This window comes from Magallana gigas, chromosome 6 (genome assembly GCF_963853765.1).
Source record: "Magallana gigas chromosome 6, xbMagGiga1.1, whole genome shotgun sequence".
Taxonomy (NCBI): Eukaryota; Metazoa; Mollusca; class Bivalvia; order Ostreida; family Ostreidae; genus Magallana; species Magallana gigas.
In genome coordinates, this window is record NC_088858.1 from 41,618,066 (window position 1) to 41,635,327 (window position 17,262).

Sequence of the window (17,262 nt, forward strand, 5' to 3'; positions counted from 1 at the left end):
GATACAATATTGTATCATATAATATTGTATTATATGGTGTATATTTGTATATAGATGATATTGTATTATATGATATGGTATTTTATCATATGATATTGTATCATATGATTTTGTATCATGATATGATGCGCCATTGTATTATATTTTATTGTATCATTATTTATTAATATGAAATGCAACATTTATTTTAATGATACAATATCATATTATACAATTTTGTATCATATTTTAAAATTATGTATCAAAACAATATTGTAATATCATATTATACATTATCATTTCATACCATACACCCGACATGATACAATATTATATCATATAATACAAAATCATATGATACAAAAATCATATCAAATTCTACCATATCATATGTTAATAATATTGACTTCTAAAAATTTGCATTTATTTACTATCGGGCTCGACATTCTGAAAAAAATTACAAACACAAACAATGGCCATCGCAAGCGAAAGTGATGGTAAAAAACACTTGATGTCCTTTCCTCCAGAACGTATTGGGCATGTAGCAGTTTGTAATGATAAATACATGATCGTGTGGGGAGGTTACAATGTGAGTATAACTTATATCGACACAGTCAGTCAGTCACACGTCGAGTTTGAACGTTGTTGTCTTGAGGCTTGGGGTAAAATGCTGACGATGGACCCTCCACTTTGGAGGGTCCATAGTGGAGGGGGTGGAGCTTGGTGTGTCAGTCTTAATTCAGAGTCCGTTTGATCTATCATTCCAATTTAGTTATTAAAAACAGAATGGGGCACATTGTTTTATTTATATGACTTTTAAACACTTAAATACACTCATTTAGGTGCTGGGTTTTTTAAAAGTACATATTGTTCATTAGTTCTACACAAGAACATTGTCGCCGAAAACAATCCGCATTGTAAATACATATTTTGCAACTAAGCTGACACTCTTGGTGACTTGGAATTTGGACTCAGATATTTCCGATAATCACTGGTTGAGAACAAGATCATTGGGTGGTTTTCTTAATTTTTCTGTAAATAATTGTCCACATCCATTTTTTTTACATGTACTAAATTAATATATTTACATTTGTTACTCGGGGAAAAAAGATGAATCTCTCTCAACGTTGAGGTGAGTTAACTTCCTGTTCACAGTCTCACTGGACTCAGAATAATTGTTACACAAACATAGAGTAATTTATGTATTCTGATAAAGTTCATTTGAAGTTGCTAAATTCATTAAATGTTAGGAACTCCCTCTCCTTTTTTTAGCTCACCGAGACGAAGTCAGGGGGAGCTTATGCTATACCCTCGGCGTCTTATGATACTGATGCACCAGACAGGCTTGGGTGCTGAATCTGAGCTATAGGTTACAGATGCTGAAGGAGGTTAAGGTTTTTAGAGCTGGTTAAAGTTTTTGTTGCAGGTGCCCTCTGATGATTATATCTTAGTTACTACTTGTCCTAACTTCACCAGACTTCCATGGATGGTGCGTCTTACGATACTGATGCACCAGACAGGCTTGGGTGCTGAATCTGAGCCATAGGTTTCGAATGCTGGGGGAGAATAAGGTTTTTAGAGCTGGTTTAAGTTTTTGAAGCAGGTGCCCTCTAATGATCATATCTTAGTTATTACTTGTCCTAACTACACCAGACTTCCATGGATGGTGCGTTTTATTATACTGATGCACCTGACGGGCTTGAATGCTGAGTCTGAGCCATAGGTTTCAGATGCTGGATATGGTTAAGTGTTTTTGAACAGGTCACATGTTTAATAGATAATAGTACGGTACTATTTCAAACTTGCATAGTTGATTAAACTGTTATATGAATGAATCACAGAGGAAGCTTCAGATGCAGAGCTTGATCTCCATTATCAAGGATGCAAAAAAATATATCTTAGTTAATACAGGTCCTAACTTCACCAAACTTGAATGGATGGTGTGTCTTATGATACAGATGCACCTGACAGGCATGGATGTTGAATCTTAGCCATATTAGGTTGCGGATGCTGGAGCAGGTTAAGGTTTTAATTGCTATTGCCCTCTGATGATAATATCTTAGTTATTACTGGTCTGAACGTCACCAAACTTGCATGGAGATGCGTCTTATGTAAACTGATGCACCTGACAGGTTTGAATGCTGAATCTGAGCCATAGATTTCCGATGCTGGATGAGGTTTAGTTTTTTTGGCACAGGTCACATGTTTTGTAGATGATAGCTTGCATAGTTGATTTAACTATATTATTAATGAAACACAGAGGTTGCTTCAGATGCAGAGCCTGATCTCCATTATCAAGGATGCTAAAGAAATCTCCCACCTCACTCAAACCTGCTCGTTAGATAGATGTGTTTGTTGATAAATGATATAACATGATTCCTATGATATAGTATTGTATGGTATGAAACAATATTGTTTAATATGATACAATATAATATCATATGTAATATTATAAAAAGTGATATGATACGATATGATATTGAATCAATTTTTTAAATATTTTTTGTTATGATATTGTAACATGATATTGTTATGTATAGTATTGTATATTATGATACAATATTGTATAATATTATATTGTATTATTAATTTATTATTTTATCACATGATACTATTACATAAGATATTGCTAAATATAATATTGTATCCTATGATACAATATTGTATATTCTATAATATTGTATCATACGATATTGTATAATATGATATTAGTTTCTGTAATATAGAATTATATCACATGAAATTGTATAAATTGATACTGTAATATTATATAATATCGTATCATACGATATTGTATAATATGATTTTGGTTTATAATATGATATATTATCACATCACATGAAATTGTATTGTATGATATTGTAAAATATATTATTGTATCATATGATACAATATGTATAATATAATGTTGTATTATATATTTTACTTTATCACATAATATTGTACCATTTGATATGATACAATGATTTATCAAATTATATTGTATCATATGAAACAATATCATATTATGTTTCAAAAATGATAAGTATCATACAATATCATACTATATTATACAATATAATATCATATGTTTCAATGTTATGATGTATTATGTTATATGATATTGTAATATAATACTATATTGTTTTATATATTATGATATTGTATTATGTGATCAAATACAATAATGTATAACACAATACAATGTCATACCATACGTTACAATATCATATCTCATCATTGTTTATCATGGTATTTTATTGTATTATATGATATATGTTGTAAATGTGATAGGATGCAATATTTAATTTTATATTATTGTATTGATTGACATATGAACATATGATTATCATACAATTTTTGAACAGATGATATACGATATATTGTGTCAAAACAGAATCCATGAATATCCAAGATCATAAAGTATGATTTTCATTTAATATGATAAAGGTGGTCTCATAAAGGTGAAGTCTCATAAGGGTGATGTCTCGTCTCGGTGAGCTTTGTAATCTGTGATTACCTATGTTTTAATTTCTAATAAACAACCCATATGTTTTAGCTATTAGGTGCATGATGAAATTGGAATGACAGATCAAACAGACCCTGAATTAAGAATGACACACCAAGCTCCACCCCCTCCACTATGGACCCTCCAAAGTGGAGGGTCCATCGTCAGCATTTTACCCCAAGCCGTTGTCTTGATAATATATAAAATGTGCTTTGTCCTCTGACAATTATTCTTTGATTATCTGGTCAGAAATATGTGAAAACTGAAATGTCAAGAATTTATTTTACAGGATGACTTTAATCCACCTTACACTGAAAAGTATCTTCCAGCAAATGAGATTTGGATTTACGACACAGAATTTAAAGTTTGGTTGGTATACTAGGTTTCCTGTTGATTTGTTGGACTTTCAAACAGAAATGTTGCCCATTGTCTCTGGATCCAACAAAACAAATGTTGCCTTCATACCTAGTCAATAACAGTATAAAACCAATGATCAATATTCTACAGTACCAAAGTGTTATATGGCATTGTGTCTAAAAACTTTGTTTACAGGTATTTTGAAAGACATAATGTTCATCCTGTAGCAACCTCTGGTTCCACGGTGTGTGTTGGGGATGGCTACATGTACTTGTTTGGTGGCCATGCACGGCTTGGTAATGTCAATAACCTATACCGACTGGATCTGAACAACTTAGAATGGGAGAAAATTGTACCTCAGAGTGAGAATGCAAATGAGCTGCCAAGTCCGAGAGACAAAGCAGTATCATGGTATCATCATAGAAAGTTAGTATGGAATCTTACCCATGTACGAATTTGTCATTTCTAAATCAAACAAGAACAGTAAATGTTGTTATAAATTGATCACACAATCTTTTTATTTAAAAAATTACTGATGTCATTTTCTGATTTTGATTTCATACCATAAACCTGAATTAAAATATTCAATAAATGAGTTTAGTGCATTTTATTCCATTTCATGAATTTAAAAAAAAATTAATTATGTTTCAGATTTTATACATTTGGAGGTTTTGGAGTGCATTTGAAAGGATACATTGGTGATACCAAGTCATTTTTTCAAGATGAAATTCCAGAGAATGTGTGTATACTAATTACTTATTATCTAACTAATATTTAAATATAACAATGTTCCTGTACACATGTATTCTAAATAAATGAAAAAAAAAATGATTGATTGTACACAATATCTGTTAAAAGGTGTAAATTTTTCTTAGAACCCCCTTTTACCTTTTTTTGGAAAATGACAGAACTAATTTGGTATAAATATTTGTAAACTGTAATACTTTAATACGTAATCATACATATATGTTTAATATAAAGTTATGATATGTGACCTGGAAAAGACTGTAGAGAACATCATGCTTAAATTTTTACAGAGAGGATGGAACAACCAGCTGTGTGTTTTTGACTTAACCACAATGCAGTGGAGTGTACCGGATACCATGGTAAGAATTTGGAAGTACATGTGTACATATATTAATGCATTTATCCATGCAAAAATTTCTTTGTGTTTTACATTTGCATGCATTGCTTAAAAATTCACACACAGAACAAGAATACTGGTACATGAAAATTTCTGCCCCATTTTATGTTTGCTGTGTTTACCCTGAGATGCTGCAGCTATATTTAAAATCAGACAAATTGAAACTCCAACTTATTTCTCTAACCACAACTGAGTTATGGCAAAATCTTTTACAACTGTCACATGCCAAAATCAATGGGGCAAAAATAACCATGTAGTGATTTACTGGCACATGTAAACACACATTTGTGGCATTAAAACTTGTTTGTCATATTAAAACAGCAAAAAACCACTTTAATTTGTAGAATTCAAAACAGTGACCATAGATCATATTAAAAGGGGGATAGATACCATAATAAATAAAAAGGGGATATGGTCTTTTTTGCAACCTCAAAATTACTTAAAATATATCAGCTGTATTGAATGTAGGGTCCAACTCCATCTGCCCGGGCTGCACATACAGCAGTAAGGTTTGGCAGTAAGGTGTACATCTTTGGAGGAAGGCATTCAAATATCCGGTTAAATGACGTCCATTGTCTGGATCTGAATTCTCTGGCCTGGAGTGGCAGGTATTGTTATTCTTGCATGGATTTATGAATTTATCAGTGAAGTTTTCAATAATTCTTTGAAGGTTTGATTTAGCTTAATATTTTTCTTGGCGTTCACAAAACAATAAACAAAAATAATAACACACTTTACATTATAGCTCAAACAAAAAAAGTGATTGGACAGCATACATCTTATCTACCTTGGATTTGCATAGTATGCAAATTCAATGTACATATAGTGTATAAGCCACTTCCACTATGTATGTACATGTATATACATATAGGATTTCTTTGTATGACTCACTGATAGGGATGGGACGATCCACCGATGCACCGATGCACCGGTGCATCGCGGTATTTATTTTGACGATATTTGGATCGATACATTTACCATTAATACAACGATACCTTACCGAACTTTGTTTATTTTTCAAAAATATCCGAGCTTCATATATCGGCTATTTTTAGTCCGCACGCCTAATATGAAAGTACAAAGATGGCGGAAAACCTCGTAAAGTTGTCAAAACTGTTAGGAAGCTAAATATGGAGTGTGGAAAACTTTTGGAGTACTTGTTTATGAAAAACTAGTGTACGCGAGACTAAAGTAATTTGTAAATTGTGCAACGCTCATTATGAATATAACAAAATAACTTTGGACATGCGGTAATACATCGGCAGGTTGAATAAATTTTAAACTTTTATTCATGTTTTCATTTAATTGTAATGTATCGTGATATGTATCGTATCGCATCTCATGTATCGTGATATGTACCGAATCGGCTCAGTACAGTATCGTCCCAGCCCTACTCACTGACCTCATTTTGAGTCTACTGCATTGTTTACAGTATATGTACTCACGGACCCCAGCCTGAGGGTAGATCCTGGCACACAGCCACAGCCCTGCCCTACAACAGAATGTTTGTCTATGGAGGATTCACTACTGGTTGCCAGCCCTTAAGTATGTATTGGCTGGTTCACTTACAGTTGGCTTTCTTGTGCATATAATGCATGTGACATTTAAGTCAAAATCATTCAACATCTTTCTTTGACAAAGAAACCTGGGCAGGTTAGTTCTGCATTCTACAGACAACAGAGGCATTCTTGTTAGGACTAATGCATTAGATAAATCCACATTGCAGTTGTTTAACATGTAACTGTATTTACTTCTGAATAGGTGATTCCTGGATTTTGGACACAAACACTCTCAATTGGACCCAGCTGACCCATTTCCCGGCTGACCGTAGTCGTCTGTGGCACACGGCGTGCGTAACCCAAGATCAGGACGTGTTGATATATGGAGGGTGTGAAAAGAACATACTAGACTATGACAATATATGTGTTAGTACCATTTTGAAACTATTCTTGCGATTAATCACTTGATTAAAGTATTCATTTATTAGTATAGGTAAATAATTTTTGGGAGTTGATTTTAATCAACTCTCCTATGCAGTTACTCAGACAAACCGAAAGTGAAACAGTGTCTGGACCTCAGCACAAATCATTGCTGCTGACATGACTTAGTTCTTGAACATAATTGATAAATTCGATGTAATGTATGCTAAAGCATTGCTTTTTAAGGAAACTTATTTATAAATACCTTGAAAATAGTCAGATTTTAAATGGTACGAACAATTTAAATATTTTTTGTAGTCGTATGTATTCCTACGCCAGAGTTCAATATAGTCTCGTTCAACTCGACGCTCGGCTGTCTCCGTAAATCCTTGTCGGAGATTTCCGGTGTCAGCCGAGCGTTTGGTTAAACGAGACTAGAGTTCAATATTGCTTGGATCCATACAATTTTCGAGAAATATTTCTATCACTGATACATAGTTTGATTGAATTAATTTTATCTTTAAATATTATTTAACATGATTCATATGGGGGTTTGTCGACATTCTTGTCGAAAAAGTCCAAAAATCCATATTATAAAAATGTGCGTAATTCAAATTAGAAACTACATGTACTTGTCATGCAAAGTAACATATCATTGATTTTAAAATGAATAAACATCGAGAAAATCAACTCCCGTCAGTTCTTCAGTACTTTGATTTTGATTGTTTTTTGCATGCTTGTAGAAGATTTTCTTTTATTAGATGTACAGTTTAATTCTTGTCCGTTACATGTTTTGTAGGAAATTAAAAGTGACATTTTAGAATTCCAGTTTGAACCATATTCATTAAAAAAGTAAGTGTTAGAGTTTTAAATTAGAAAAGTAAAACTATAATCAGATGTGATATGGATTGTTTTCTGATGTTTCACTAGTTAATAGCATTATATCACTCATATCAAAGCAACATTGAGATTAGAGAATGTCTTCAATTCGTGACCAGAACCACTGTACACTGAGGCCAAGGGTTCTTGTTTTTGTCTTTGCATGCTCTGGCATGGGACTATTATACTTTAGATTTATCAGTGATTGCTATTAAAGATTAAAGATTCTGCTTAATCTGGACATGAACTGTATGTGTATTAATGGTATCATAAAGTAAAACAAATTTGGATCAATTAAAACAAGTTCTATCAAAAGTTGTCAACATGATTTCTTCCAAAAGTCAACATTATTTTGATGTATGTGTACATGTACCGGTATATGAGTATATATTCGGTATTAATGCCATTATTTACGACAACTTGTAAATTTCCATTTCAGACTGAGCAGAGACTGTGTATATAGATTCCGTGTACGGTTAGGCAGTGAGTGGGAGTCGCTTCCCCGCCCAATATTTGATTGGCTGAATAAGAAAGAGGATCTTGACCTTCGGTTACTATTATGGACAGGTTATCAGTCAGATGATGACAGTGATGATGATGATGATAATTTTGGAGGATGGCCTACTATACCACCAGACGCCATACAGGATTAATAGTTTTTTCAAATTATGATCCATATTTTTATGAATTATACACCACATTTACATGCATCAATACTGGACTTTTTTCGCATTTTGCGTAGAAGATTGAGATGTTATATTGTACTATTTTTTAGATCATTTGATCCTAGCTCGTTGGTACGTGCAGCATTACTATTATATATATGAATTTTTTGTAGGATTTTTCCTTCAAATTATGTTTTTAACAAGCCTTTATACATTGCATTATATACTTTATATATAATACATACTCATACAAGTAAATGTGGAATAAATGCCATCCCAATTTTAGAATTAAATCATGAATGAGATTTACAAATGACTGTGTATTGTACCGGTATATTGTTTTGAAGAAAGGAGACACAAGGTAAAATATACACATATAAGACAACTGGCAAGATTTCAAAGGTACAGCTCTCTTCATTTTCATCCATAACAGTTTTAAAGTTTGAGGTCCCAAAATGAAAATGAAAGGCGGCTGCTATTAAGCATGTAAGTCTAGCTGCAGGTCTGAAAAGTCTAGCTCCCGGTCTGAAAAAAATTGGATAGACGACCGACCAGGTCGGTTGTAATGGAACTGCGTGATGTTCCATACCTACATATTTTATAGGTAAGAAACTCATTAGTTATAGGAACTTTTGTTCAAACCTTATGTATATTTAAGAAATAAAGTACGAGTTTTCGTGAATGTTGCAGAATAACCGCCGAGGTTGAGAAATGTTGTTTTGAAATATAAAAGCCGAGGCGTAAGCCGAGGCTTTTATATTTCAAACAACATTTCGAGACCGAGGAGGTTATCCTGCAACATTCACGATAACAAGAACTTTATTTCTATTCTACTAACAGCCCAGTATTTCTTCAGATCGTTTCAGATCGTTTCTCCTATAGAGAGACGATCTAGGTCATTTTGACGGCTGTTCCGGGTAACCCCAACGGTTTTGTTAGTAATGTTTACATGTGTATCAATCAAAGGAATCACATGCAGACGACAAAATTTTTCTTTGGATTTTTAATACTCTTCACTTATTTATAAAATATCTTTGAATCACATTCCTAATATTTTAAGGGCAATTTGATACGATTATTACTACTATATGTTATATATTTTATGTAAAAACACGCATTGAAAATTTGCTAGGGAGGTCCTAGGAACAGCCGAATTGATCTCTTAAAAATAAACATTTGAGGCAATACACATCGTTTTGACTGGAACTAACACGTGAAATTGACATGGTTTTAAAACTTTTTACGGTTTGAAGTTGTACTTTCATGATCAGTGCGAGACAAATAGGTATATCTGATCTGATAATTTACTGATGACGTTCGTGGTATATTGGAGAATAATGTCCGCGGCATCTCTTTGATCTCGGCAATAACTGTAGTAGAATATATAATATGCAAGATAATATACAGATCAATACCCGGTATACTAATACACAGTGTAATGTTTTAGCAAATATCACCGGTAATCGTACAATTATTAACATTTTTTCTAACCTCACTAAAGGAGCATTCTGCAGAGACCATACCAACTGTCCTGCCACGCTCTTCTGCGATCAAACGCGCCATACCCCGTCGGGTTTTTTGTGAGGTTTTAGTAATTCATGCATCAATAATTTAATAAGATCACAAAAAAGAAAGTAAAGATTTATCTTTCCAAAAGAAGTGTGAGCACGATTTGAGCATTTCTAAAGAAGAGTCACGCTTCGGTTAACATTGCATCCATTTATCCGTTTGGACATTTAAATGTCTTACTTATAATTTAGGTGACTTATTTAACATTAAATATATCTTTAATAAATTCTAGGATGTAAATATTATTATATTTCAAATGGTGCGTTAGCAATTTTGTCCAGTGTACATACATGCATATAATAGTACATGAAAAGATAGAAAAAATGGAGGTATGACAGAAACCATGTTTATGTAAGACGTTGGTACAAAGGATCAGATCAGGATAACGACTTGGTACCAACAGACAGCATCGAAAATATTTAAAATAAATACACACAATTTTCTCCTAGAGTAAGAATTATGGTTTGATATGAGTTCAGAGAACTTTAAATATGTTAAAACAAATGGGTTTTTTTTTTACGATATTTCGTGTTTAGATGTTCTTTCCTCTTTTCTTCTAAGGCCGAACATTCTTAAATATAATGAACCTCATCAACGAAAAATAAGCCTCGGCAAATAGACGTTTGTTAAAACTGTGAAAACATTGTTTTCTTAATCTTCATTGTTAAACCAGATCCCTCGTATTGTATACTAGGTTTTTCTTGTTAATTTAATATCCTCATTTTTCGTTTGAAGTTGGCACTCCATAATATACATTGGATAAAAAATAGCGTAAAAAATACCTGTAAAATCGGGCTGTACAACGGACTGACTACAGTTCATGCATATTCTATATTTACTTACTTTTTTGCAATCAATTTATGAATTTGTTGAAAGAAAATATAAATAATAAACTGTATCTTTGATGATTAATGCGGATTATGAAGGTAGCGATAATTGCAGTAAAAGTACATAACCCGCGTTAGCGGGTTTGGCAATGTCGCCACCTTCATAGCCTGCATGAATCGCCAAAGATGCATTTTATTGTTTAAATATGTTATAATTTAATTTTCAAAGTTTAATTTAACAGTGCTTTCTTTCGTTCATATGCCCCTATTAGGATTTTGAGGTTTTTTTTTTTTTAATTTCCTTGTCAGGTTAACAAGTCTCCGCCACCCCACTGTTAAACACAATTGTACGTGCCCGAGTGCTAGCGCTATGTCAATGCGTGGATGAAACTAGCATATTTGATACTCAATAATATAGCTAAAATTCCGTAATTCACAAATTTACATACAAAAGAGGTAGAAATTTTTACATCCCAAAATCTAAATCAACTAGGCCACACCAATTATCGAACCCGCACTCTCATTTAAAAAAAAAAACTTTGCAAAATTAATAATATTGTTCTAAATTTCAAGCATCCAGGAAGTTCTGTTCAATTTTCTGTTCTATTTCCGCTATATTTTATCGAATTTCAAAATAGTAAAATAAATTAATGTACCTCCCGAAAATTTTGCCTTCAAAAATATAAATAAGGTCTAACGTACGTTATCAAAATGGACTTTTGTAGTTGTGTGGAAACAATACTTTAAAAACACTTGTTCCCTAACAGGTCCGAACTATCTACCTATATCCAAAAAAATTAAGATTACTGTAGCTAATTATTTCGATATGTTTCTCAATTGATTGAAGTTCACTCGTTTTTAGTGATCCGGAATAATAACAGTTACTCACTATATTTAAATTTAGTGTGCAGAGGGTACATATCCGGTCTAAAGTCAACGTTGGCAAGTTTTGTTAGGGTTTTCACGTTTCGTTAGTTTTATTTATTTATGTAGCTGGTTAATAACCTGGGTAACAGGTTTGGATTTTCTGTCACTGAAGTCCACTCTACAAAATGTCTGTGAAAACAATTGCATTGTTTTCTCTTGTTGCTTTAATCACTGCCTATCTTGCGAAAATATATTTTGATAAAAGTGGAAGAAGTTCAGATAGAATAAATCATATTCTGTCAGGACTTCTTAGGGCCGAGGAAAAAATCAGTCTCCCACGAACTCGTGTAGCTTTGGGATTTGGAGGATGCGAAGACTTGATCGTAGATGGAATGTCATTCTTTGAAAAGTTTAACTTAGAAGCCCCGGAACAGCCAAAACATCATGACTTTGTAGCGAATAGGGACGAACTGTCTCAGTTATTTGGATACTTTTTTCAGCATGGTGCTGCTGCAGAGTAAGTTATTAAAATCTTGAACGAATTACTAATAATTTTACTTAAAAGTAAACAAAGTGAGGGAAAAACTAAAATATGCACTCCATTTCATAGCTGCAAAAATTTGGAAGGACAACCTTGGAACTGCTACAGTACATTATGATAATGTTTTATAACATTTCAATTTACAGCACACAATTTGACAAAAACTTACTCTATTTTTGACTGATTTGTCTTATTTTTATTACATTCTGCAAAAATTGTTTGATTCCAAAAAATTCCTATGTCAGACATATTTCTTCAGAAGGGCACTTTCCTTGCCTCAGATATTCATTTAAGTCATCAACACCAGCCCAGTGAAGTTACATAGACTAGTTTGTTTACATGTAAAAATTGTGACTTGAGCCTCTGAATTAGCTTCTTTTTCTGGGGTCAGTTAGCTGTCAGAGGGAAGTAAAGTGACAACATCAGTAGTATATTGTATGAAAAATTTAATGGTACTAATTATCCCCATGGAATTTGTGGGGATCTAAGTTATTCAATCCAAAACTAGTGCAAACCTGCTGTTATATTCATTTTATACATTTTACCTGAACTTTTTCATGACATGATCCTGATAGTTTGTAGTTATTTAATAGCATATTAAGTAAAGCACCATTGACATTAAAATAGTATAGCAAAATATGTGATTGTTGTGTTTTCAGGAGATTTGTCAGTAATAACACACTGTTTAAGGAACTGACAGACACAGCATTTGCCATGTCTGATCACAAGTCCATTTTGGGAGGCAATGCTCCAGTGATGGCAAGGAGAATGGCTAATGAGGGAGCAGAGGTGCTGCTGGGGGCAAGGTTCACCAAGGAACTCCGAGAAAGTCTGCCTGAGGCTGTGAAAGGTTGATTGTTTTTACTGTCTGATACTTGAAATGACAACAATTGGATTTACAGTCAAGTCGTACACAGACCAACTCGGATACAGGTCAACTCGTACACAAAATTTTCCGCATAAAAAACTAAAAGTCAACTCGTATACAAAAAATTCCGCATATAAAATAGGTATGATAAACCGAAAGTCAACTCGTATACAAAAAAATCCCGTTACAAAATCGAAAGTCAACTCGTATACAAAAATCGGTTAGGTATACGGGAATTTTTTTGTATACGAGTTGACTTTCGTTTTTTTATGCGGAAATTTTGTATACGAGTTGACCTGTATACGAGTTGGTCTGTGTACGACTTGACTGGACATCCAACAATTGCTGTGCAGAAATTATTTTATTTGAATTCTAACGTTGTGTTTTGATTTTGCAGTTGTTGGAGATGATTTGGATGTGAATGATATTCATCTGCTTATGGAATATAAATCTGGAGACAAATGGGGCAGATTTACCTCTCCCAGGGCTAATAGGTATTGTTCTGTTATATAATGCATATATGTTCTTGATCATGTTGTAAAGCAAAGTATTTTTCTGAAATACCAATAACTATTTACATGTATATTTATCATATACAGACAGAGTTGAGGGTTAACTAGTTACCATTTACAGTAAAGCTTGTTTTATATGACATTCAAGGATCGATGCAAGCATGATTATGTGTTAAAACCCTATGGAATACATGTCTCCATGTAGAAAGATAATCTTTTGCATTCAAACAATTTGATTTGGATGTTGCAATATATATACCGGTACCTCTCAAATTGCTGATTTGCGGGGAATGTATTGCAACATTAAAATGCTGCTTTGCAAGATTTACTCAGACTCAGGCCTTTCTATGAGACCAAGAACTAATAAAACTGATGTCATTTCAAATACAGATAAATTTATTACGATACACAGGAATTTTAAGGAATTATGTGAGGTCTTTTGATGTCAGTTCATGGAAGGGTATGAGATGGTCTTTGTTAGAATTAAACAACCCAAAGACTGCCCAAGTGAAAGTTTGAAATGGATAACAGATTTCAGATATTACAAAGTAAATCTACAAAAGCATGTTCAAGAATTCTCTCCCCCTCTCTATAGCAATAACTTTTTACAGAGCATTGCTGAATAGGGTTCTGGTTACAGAGACTTTTCTATGGCCAATCATTACTGTAAATCAATATTTAGTATTTTCATATTAGGTTGATTGTGCACAGTGATGAGAGTAACCCATACATAGAGACTTTAGAGGGCTTTGAAGCTGAGATCAAAAAGTTTAAACCAGCAGCCCTAGTTGTTGGAGGACTGCAGATGTTGGATAACTTCCCTTTTGAAGAAGGTAACGATGATTATTTGTCAACCATAAACATATTATATTCTCAGGAACGGTGTCATCATTGTGACTTCATATGACCAGATACTGTACTTTTACCGATTTTATCAAGAAATGATTCAAAAATATTTTTGCTTTCTTTTAGATGTTGTTAAATGTATGGAAATTATTTTCTATTTCTGTTAATTCACCTTTTAATATGGATAACTTTTCACATATTTTCGGAAGGAAATGCACATTGTCATACCTTGTTTTATTTAAATATTGCTTGTCTTATTTTAGGAGAAAGAATGCAAAGGCTGTTAAAACTCAAGAACCTACTTGCATCAACACCAAAGAAAACAAGTATTCATTTTGAGATGGCATCATTCACAGATGAAGAATTACTTAAGGAAATCAAAGACAATGTGGTTTTATATTCTGACTCCTTAGGGATGAATGAACAAGAGTTACCAAACTTGGTGAGTATTCTTACTAAGGGGAAGGTAACTCTGGTAGCAGATGCATATCCCAGAATTGCCTCAGTGCTGGACCAAATGAGACATGTTTACGACCTGCTCAGTAATACCGAGGAAGTCGATGGCAAGAGAAAATTGACCAGGATCCATGTCCATACTCTGGCATACCAAGCTATTCTGACCAAGAAAGGCAGCCAATGGAAGAACACTATGCATGCCACGGCCAAAGCCTCACTGACCGCCTTCAGACATGTCTGTGACTCTAAGTACATCGACACCCAAAAAGCACGACTCATCATGGATGACTCTTTCTCCACCAGCACCATGCAGTCGGCTCAGCGGATACCCCTGGAGGTGAACCGCCCTGTGTCCTGTTGGGAGGAGAGAGACTATCAGATTTGTTTGGCCCCAGGGCTGGTGTGCACCAAGGTGGTTCAAACTGGAGGGGGTGGGGACAACATCTCCTCGGCAGGTTTATTGGTCCAAGTAGATTAAGATCAGTAGATTTCAATGAATAAGTCTGATAATTTATGGAAAGATATGATGAAGGGTAACCTATCTCATTCCTATTTAAGTACTGTTAGGGCAAATAATAAGTTTTACCAGGAGTTATGAAGTAATGTTTTGTCAAGTTTAAAGACATCATAGAAACACAAGTACCGGTACCTGTATTGAGTAATGATGAATGATGGCTAGATTTTATGAAGGAAATGTTTTATTTATCTTAAAGATATGATATTTCAAATTTCATAAAATAGGGGCAGGTATAGGGACATCTTTAGATCTATGGCTAACTCATGATAATATACAATATCATAATGAGAAATTATATTTATTTTTGGATGCATTGTCTCTTCTTGATATTGAGGGAATTTAACATTAGCAGGTGATTAGTTGAGTATAGATCCTTCAATGGAGAAGTTTAACACTTCATTTTTTACACATTTAGCAAACGTCATTCAGATGGAAAGTGGGTTTTATGTGTATGTGTGTGTGAAAATACTTTTCATTTAGTATAAATTGACTTCCCCAAATATATAAGGCAACTGTGATTTTGTAATTTATTGTTTTTCAATGTAATGAATATTTTTGAGAAGATCAAGTGGATCCCAAACATTCCTAAAACATTTTTATTCCATTACCATACATGTTTTACAAATTATGTTTGGTAACAGCGCTTCATTTATTGCTAAATTCCAATGTATTCAGTTCATTTGGGAATATAGTTAATTCAAGAGGCATTTTAATATGCAAGTGTAAATGTCAATTTTATCATATATAAGCATAGAACATGTTTCATTTAAACCACAAGAGGAAGAGCAAGATGTCTCCTAGATAAAAATATCGTAACTTGTAGGTTTTTAAAAATAAAATTACACTTTTTTCTTCATTTTATAGTGTTTCTGATATGGAGCAATATTGTTTTCAAAGTATTCAGCAGACTTAGATTGATGTCTTTATTTCCCCTGTAACCTTGTAGATAATAGTTTTATACAATATATGTGTTCTATACCTCTTTATGAATATGATAAAAACATCTAGTTTAATAGGCATATTCACATTGTTTAGTATTGTATAGAGTACATGTTATAACCTTAATTAAAGGTTACAGAGGGATAAAATGCTATAAAATAGAAAATATATCAATTATCTTCATGTATGTTTGTGTTTCCTTTGTGTGTCATTTATTGATTAATTTGTGATTTCTCAGACAATGTACATTTCGATGAATTAAAGCATAATATATAAAGCACAATCTTTCCTTTAATGAGAACCTCCTGTGATAATCATTGCTATGATCTATTAAGGTTTTATATACATTGTATGTTGTATGTTTTGTTGAAATATGGTGCCATCTTGAAAATTCTATTTCATTTTTTTTTTCATCCATTAATTCAATTTTGTAATCTATGAAAGTGCAAAGCAGATGACTTTTTTTCTTATCATATTTATTATATACAGAGAATTTGTGCTGTTTGTGGAATAAATGTTGTAATGTTTCCAGCATGTGGTTCAACTGGAGTGAGATTTATACAGATCTTAAAGCTGTCCCATAAAAATTCATTTATTTCCATATAAATTTGATACAGAATTTTAAATGATTTTCTCAAATGCTATGTTATAATCACTTTTACCTGTAGATTGTTTACTGATATATATATATCTATAAATAAAGTGTTATGTATAACTACTGGTTTTGTTACTACCCTATCTAATATAATACACACTTCAAAGCAATAAAATACCATAAGATGTGGCTTATTTTTAAGTTTTAGTAAGAAAGTAAGAGCCTTTTTTTAAAAATCATGTTATTTTCTATTCAGGAAATATTATCCAAAAGAAAAAACTAGTTGATTAGATAG

At 33.0% G+C, this 17,262-nt stretch overlaps 2 protein-coding genes across 2 annotated transcripts; both read left to right on the forward strand.

Annotated features, from left to right (window-relative positions):
* The first annotated feature begins 417 nt into the window (after window positions 1–417).
* On the forward strand, window positions 418–8,736 carry LOC105345944 (kelch domain-containing protein 2). Its single transcript, XM_011454331.4, has 10 exons — window positions 418–568; window positions 3,756–3,835; window positions 4,019–4,249; window positions 4,475–4,562; window positions 4,861–4,929; window positions 5,436–5,575; window positions 6,400–6,512; window positions 6,729–6,892; window positions 7,686–7,738; window positions 8,205–8,736. Exons 1-10 carry the CDS (start codon window positions 452–454, stop codon window positions 8,416–8,418), a joined length of 1,269 nt encoding a protein of 422 aa, XP_011452633.3. The 5' UTR covers window positions 418–451; the 3' UTR covers window positions 8,419–8,736.
* A 2,921-nt stretch (window positions 8,737–11,657) lies between these two features.
* On the forward strand, window positions 11,658–17,147 carry LOC105345955 (ADP-dependent glucokinase). The gene is made up of 5 exons (XM_011454344.4): window positions 11,658–12,210; window positions 12,894–13,084; window positions 13,500–13,596; window positions 14,311–14,447; window positions 14,724–17,147. The coding sequence occupies exons 1-5, from the start codon at window positions 11,879–11,881 to the stop codon at window positions 15,392–15,394; spliced, it is 1,428 nt and encodes a 475-aa protein (XP_011452646.1). The 5' UTR covers window positions 11,658–11,878; the 3' UTR covers window positions 15,395–17,147.
* The last annotated feature ends 115 nt before the right edge of the window (window positions 17,148–17,262 follow it).